The sequence below is a fragment of the Cryptomeria japonica genome, chromosome 1 (genome assembly GCF_030272615.1).
Source record: "Cryptomeria japonica chromosome 1, Sugi_1.0, whole genome shotgun sequence".
In the NCBI taxonomy this organism is placed as follows: domain Eukaryota; kingdom Viridiplantae; phylum Streptophyta; class Pinopsida; order Cupressales; family Cupressaceae; genus Cryptomeria; species Cryptomeria japonica.
In genome coordinates this window covers 215,297,155-215,302,944 of record NC_081405.1, presented here as the reverse complement: position 1 = coordinate 215,302,944, position 5,790 = coordinate 215,297,155, and the positions used below count along the sequence as shown (strand labels likewise).

Here is a 5,790-nt window from a genome sequence, read left to right as displayed (position 1 = left end):
CTAGTTATGTTGCATTTGCATATGTGCTAAAGGAAACAATAAGCAACTGAGATGACAAAGGTGAGAAGTGTATCTATATCCGTTATTGTGAACAATAAAAATCTTATTATTTGATTAATCCCATCACAAGGAAGGTTATTATCAGTAGAGCTATTGTATTCCAAAAGGAACTTGGGATGTAAGTATAGATAAAACAATTATAGTTGTTGCAACAATAACTTGTAGTGAAGAAGAAAAAGTACAAGGAAATCAAAATGATAAATATTGTATGAAAGAGGCTACTCCATCAAGAAGTCCACAAGGAGATAGTTAAAAAAGGAATCTTGAACAAGCTGAATCATCAAGTCATTCTTCTCCTAATTCATGAGAAATGATTCTAATCCTACTTTTGCAGCATTGAGATCAAGAACTAGAGGTAATAAAACTATAAGTTTGCACGAAATTTATGATCAAGGAGTAGGAATATGTTTGAAATCAAATTTTTCTTTGTTTTCTCATGATTGTATATATTTTCATGATGAAAATATGGAAGAACATTGAATTTATGTAATGGATAACAAAATGGAAACAATTGAAAATAATGACACGTGAGATTTAGTAGACTTGCCTAAAAGAGGAGTGTATAGGAATCAAATGGGTTTAGAAGAATATGTTTAATGCGAATGGAGATGTAGAAAAGTATAAGGCAAGGTTAGTAGCTAAGGAATCTGGCCAAAAAAGATGGATTTTATTGTAATGAAGTATTTAAATCTATAAAAAGAATTCATATGGTTAGAATGCTATTAGCAATTGTAGCTTTAAAAATTGGAAGGTCTACCGAATGGATGTCAGGTTAGCCTTATTGAATGATTTAAAAGAAGAAGCTTATGTGCAATGACCACTAAGACATGAGGTAAGTAGCTATGAAAATCAGGTATACAAGTTGAGGAAGACAATTTATGGACTTAAAAAGGCACCTAGAGAATGATATAGCCAAATAGATTCATACATGGTCAATAGTGGATTGAATAGAAGTAAGAGTGAGCCTACACAATGCATGAAGATCAACAAGAAAGAAAAAAATATCTTATTGTGTAGCACCACATTTGGGTGTGCCTTTATCGCCTTTGTCCATTTGCATTTTTTACCTTATAAATTACAAGAGACATATCCTTTATTCCTAATTAAATGCAAGCTTAAGAGTTTAAGAATTGTTATTAAGAATATAAAATATTCTCAAACAATTAAATAAATACATTTATTGCTAACAACCTATATTATTTTTATACCTTATCACTTTTGTGTGCCAATAATAGACATCAATCATTAAACAATTATATTGGTATGTCTCAAGTTAACTTTCATGAAAAATATCTATGTAATTATCAAAACTTTATAGATATATAATAGCCATCTGTTGAGAAAGTTTAGCTCACAAATACTTCACTACGTGTACAATATAAGAAATGAGGTTGACTTTGACTGCAAGATTAACATTTACAACAAAGATAAGACATTAAAAAAAGTTCAATATCAATTTAGAATCAAATTTGTGGGACGTGCCTTTAATCATTTCTATTAAACAAAAATAAATCAATATATTATACACCCAACACCTGGAAAGTCAATAGTTCATGCATCAACATTAAAAGGTTAAAATAATAAGATATATATAGAAAAATAATAAAACCAAAGAGGCGAGAAAATATCTAGAGGCGAGAAAATATCTAGAGGCGATAAAGGAAACGCTTGATGTCAACAACAGGAAATAATTCAATTGACTACAATGATGTCATGAGTGTAATAAACAAATGGAATTAATTTGAGTGGGTTCCATCTGACTTGAAAGCAAAATGCACCACCAATATTTTTAGTTAAAGAATTGGGCTTTTTCATTTTTTTTAAACCAAAACCATTCGCTTAGACGGTTTCTGGGTAGGTAGGAAATCTTAAAACCAACTGCAATCTTCTAGACGGTTTCATTGGGCTTTTTCCTTTCTTAAAATCTAATGCATTCTTCTAGATGGCGTGCGGGTAGCAAATCTGCAGCTTTTCTCAAAATTAAAACCCACTATCATTCAGACTATTATCGGCTGCCACGCCTCCTTTTATCTCGCCCTATTTCATATAGTTTACGCTTTAAACAAACTGTTTGTGTCACTTTCATTAAACGATGTGTCGGCCTCCCGAATCTTGCCTAGTACGGAGTCTAAACATAATTATATGGATAAACGAACTATTAAAAATCAATTGCTCAAAACTTTAAGACTATAAATGGAAACATAACGTGTCCAGAGGCTGAAATTTTAATTTCATTTTCGTGCAAACATTCGGAGAATATAATATAATGGCACACGGAAATGCTGGCGGCTTGATGAAAGGCGAACGCAAGAAAGGGGCCTGGACTTTTGAGGAGGACATTCAACTTATTTCTTACATCACCTTCAATGGCGAAGGGCGTTGGGAATTTCTAGCAAAAGCATCAGGTATATATGTTGAGTTTACTTAAACTCTCAAATACCCACCTGCAGAAAGTTTTATCTAATTTGTTTGGAAATGAAGCAGGGCTAAACAGAAGTGGTAGGAGCTGCAGGCTGAGATGGGTCAACTACCTTAGTCCTGATCTCAATCACACCAACATGACTCCCCAGGAAGAGCGTTTGATTGTTGATCTCCATGCTCGTTGGGGAAACAGGTATAAACTTGATTCATTATATGCGTTTTGCTGCTTAATTTTTCTCTAATATAAGATAAACATTAAATGAACGTTTTGTATGTATGATTTTTCAAGTTCAGTTGGTCTCGGATTGCACAGAGTTTACCAGGCAGGACAGACAATGGAATCAAGAATTATTGGAAAACCCATCTCAAGAAAAAAATTCTACATAAAGGAAATGCTGGCGACAAAGTACATCTTGAGAGTTCAATTCATTCTTCCTCTCTCCCATCTCCATCTACGACAGGAGCACAACGTCAAAGTGCTATTAGTTCGTTTCAACCAAATCCTATTACATTTATGACTAACGAGTTTCAATCTGAAGCCCAAAATGCTGCTGCTCCGAATGGTGTCCAATTTACACTAGCTTTGGCGCAGGAAGAATATTCAACTGATTTAGCCTACAACCTCTCGGGGGATCTTTTCAGCTCTGAATTGGGTTTTTCTTTAAATAACACTCCTTCGCGAGAGTCCTTCTCCAATAGAGACTTTTATTTGGATGAATTATGGAACATGGACCAATAAATCTATTGTTTCATCAATTTAGCAAATTTAGCGGTGAAGAATTTGTGGTCTTGAAAGAGAGGTCACAAGTTCAAATCTCACAAGAGGGTAAGGTATGTACGCCTCATTCCTCCCACAAAGATTATGAGGTAGTCTCTTACTGCTCTAACCCATCTGTAAACCCATACATCGTAGACTATGAAAGCTCCTTTCCTTTCCTTTCTAAGCTCCTGTAATTGCTTTTTCCTTTTATCTAAAATTATTCTTAAAACACTATAAATATCTGACATTTAACTTTAGAGTTTTTAATGTTGTAAATTTCATAATATAGTATGAGATCCAAGATAATTAATTGTGTGTAATGTACGAAGGAAGTGTTTTAGAGTAGGTTCATCTTAAACAGCTAATAATACAGCTGTAAACAGCTATGTGATTATATAAATTGATTTCATAGCTATTTTTACTCAAAACAGAAAGCAATGGCTGGCTATAATAGAATTTTATTCTTTAAAGTAGCGAATAGTACAGCTGTAAATAATAGAAAGTGGCCTACTGCAAAGACAAAGTGCCACGGGATTCCATCATATTCTATCACCCATCGCCATTTCAAATAGATTAGTTTACTCAAAACGGAAACCTTTTCTTGTATTTTCCCATTCGACTTTTTTGATATTGCCATCCTAAAACAAAAACAGTAATCTATTACAAATATCTTCTTCCACTGCAATGGAAATGTCCCTTTCACGAGATAAAGATTTTCTTCCCATTTATGTTCAGAACATAAAAATATAAAATCTTGATGAATATTTCAGTTTTTTGAAAAATATATTAATTTATGTTGGCAAATCCATCCTTTCTGTTAAAAATATAAATTTTATTGACGTTTTCTATTTTAGTAAAGTTTAGTAGAAATTTTCTCTTTAGGTGCGTTAGGGTTTCTGGGGCAGGGCAGATCGCCCGTATTTTTCGAAGATCACAATGGTTGAGAATGGCAAGAGCCGCAGAGAAGAGGTCGTGACCAGGGAGTACACCATTAATCTACACAAGCGTCTTCATGGCTTTACTTCTAAGAAAATGGCCCCAAAGGCCGTTAAGGAAATCAAGAAGTTTGCCCAGAAGGCTATGGGAACAACTGATGTGAGAGTTGATGTGAAGTTGAACAAGGCCGTGTGGAGCAGGGGTATTAGGAGCGTACCGAGGAGAGTTAGGGTTCGAATCTCCAGGAAGCGCAAGCTTGAGGAGGATGCCAAGGAGGAGTTGTATTCGCTTGTTACTGTAGCAGAGGTGCCTCCAGAGGGACTGAGGGGTTTGGGGACTAAAGTTATTGAGGAGGAGGACTGATCTTTGTATAACACGAGATATTTTAATGTTTTGGGAAAGTTTGTTTTTCCAGTTCTATAGGAGTATTTAATATCTTGGAATACTGAGTTTTGTAGGATTTAGATGATTTTGTCGGAGCTTAACTATCTCTCGCTTTGGATTATAGCGATTTGACTGGATTATTTGTTGAACTTGATGTCATGAGTCTGAATGATGAATGGCATATTGAAATCTATGTACTCTTTCTGGAAACGTTAGACTTCAAGGCTTTCTACTTACCGAAAAAAAAAAGAAAAAATTTTGTAAAATTTTTTATAAATCTTGACAAATAATAAAAAAATTTGTTAACTATCATGACAAACGTTTCTATTGAAATAAAATATTCTAATGAAAATGTAGGCATCCATCATGTGAATTCTGCACTACCTGAATCCATTATATCAAATTTTCCAGATACAATTATGTCTAACATCTATCTTTTTTAGGTCAAATCACATGTTGTGGAAATAGATAACATTATCATAATGTTCATCTCATCTATAAGAGAACAAGAATTACTAGTTCTTATTCCCTCACCTCCATATACTCATTTTATAAAAAAAAAATCAGTTTTAACTCTTCAATTTATCATTATCTCTAAAGTTATTATAGATCATTCTCTTTTGTCTAATCCACTATATCCATCAAGAAAAACAAGCAAACTTCAGTTCTTAAACTATTATAATCACAACATTTCCTCTTTCATGATATTTATCTATGGCTTCTAAATTTTAGATAATATTTTTTCTTCTACAAATATTTATTCATCATAAGTTAGAATAATAATAAATCAAAATATAATAGGCTATGCCTTTCTATAAATTATCATTACATTTTAAACATTCTAAATATTATTTTCGAAATAACATGGAATTAGTATATATTTCTTAATATAGTGATCTCAATATAATCCTCATTCTCCTATACAATAAAAATTATGTTAACTTGTTTATTTAGAGATGTAATTTTCTCATCTATTTGTTGGCATTGCATGAAGTTTGCATTAATGAAGTATAAGCGTTGTCATTGATGTCAATTGCAACCGGTAATGGAGTTGTATTGCAACCGGTAGTGATGCAGTAATGCAACTGATAGTTGAGCAGTGAAGGAAACTAGTATTACTATTGAAGCAAAGAGATTAACTGGTAACCCTAACCTGTTGATATGTCAAACCCTAACCGATGGAGCTTGGAGAATCGGTTATGTTGATATATAATTGAATGGTAATCAGA

The 5,790-nt window shown here is 33.1% G+C and overlaps 2 protein-coding genes across 2 annotated transcripts; both read left to right on the top strand.

Moving 5' to 3' along the window:
• Window positions 1–2,340: 2,340 nt before the first annotated feature.
• Window positions 2,341–3,409, top strand: LOC131042909 (MYB-like transcription factor EOBII). The gene is made up of 3 exons (XM_057976242.2): window positions 2,341–2,465; window positions 2,545–2,674; window positions 2,776–3,409. The coding sequence occupies exons 1-3, from the start codon at window positions 2,354–2,356 to the stop codon at window positions 3,218–3,220; spliced, it is 687 nt and encodes a 228-aa protein (XP_057832225.2). The 5' UTR covers window positions 2,341–2,353; the 3' UTR covers window positions 3,221–3,409.
• A 703-nt stretch (window positions 3,410–4,112) lies between these two features.
• On the top strand, window positions 4,113–4,638 carry LOC131042917 (large ribosomal subunit protein eL31-like). Its single transcript, XM_059207111.1, has one exon. It carries the CDS (start codon window positions 4,178–4,180, stop codon window positions 4,538–4,540), a length of 363 nt encoding a protein of 120 aa, XP_059063094.1. The 5' UTR covers window positions 4,113–4,177; the 3' UTR covers window positions 4,541–4,638.
• Window positions 4,639–5,790: the final 1,152 nt, after the last annotated feature.

What these genes read in the sequence shown, in the direction of transcription:
- LOC131042909 (XM_057976242.2), top strand. Translation starts at nt 2,354, where the DNA reads ATGAAAGGCGAACGCAAGAAAGGGGCCTGGACTTTTGAGGAGGACATT. An exon ending in ATTTCTAGCAAAAGCATCAG is followed by an intron (nt 2,466 to 2,544) that starts GTATATATGTTG and finishes GAAATGAAGCAG; the next exon opens with GGCTAAACAGAAGTGGTAGG. An exon ending in CATGCTCGTTGGGGAAACAG is followed by an intron (nt 2,675 to 2,775) that starts GTATAAACTTGA and finishes TTTCAAGTTCAG; the next exon opens with TTGGTCTCGGATTGCACAGA.
- LOC131042917 (XM_059207111.1), top strand. Translation starts at nt 4,178, where the DNA reads ATGGTTGAGAATGGCAAGAGCCGCAGAGAAGAGGTCGTGACCAGGGAG.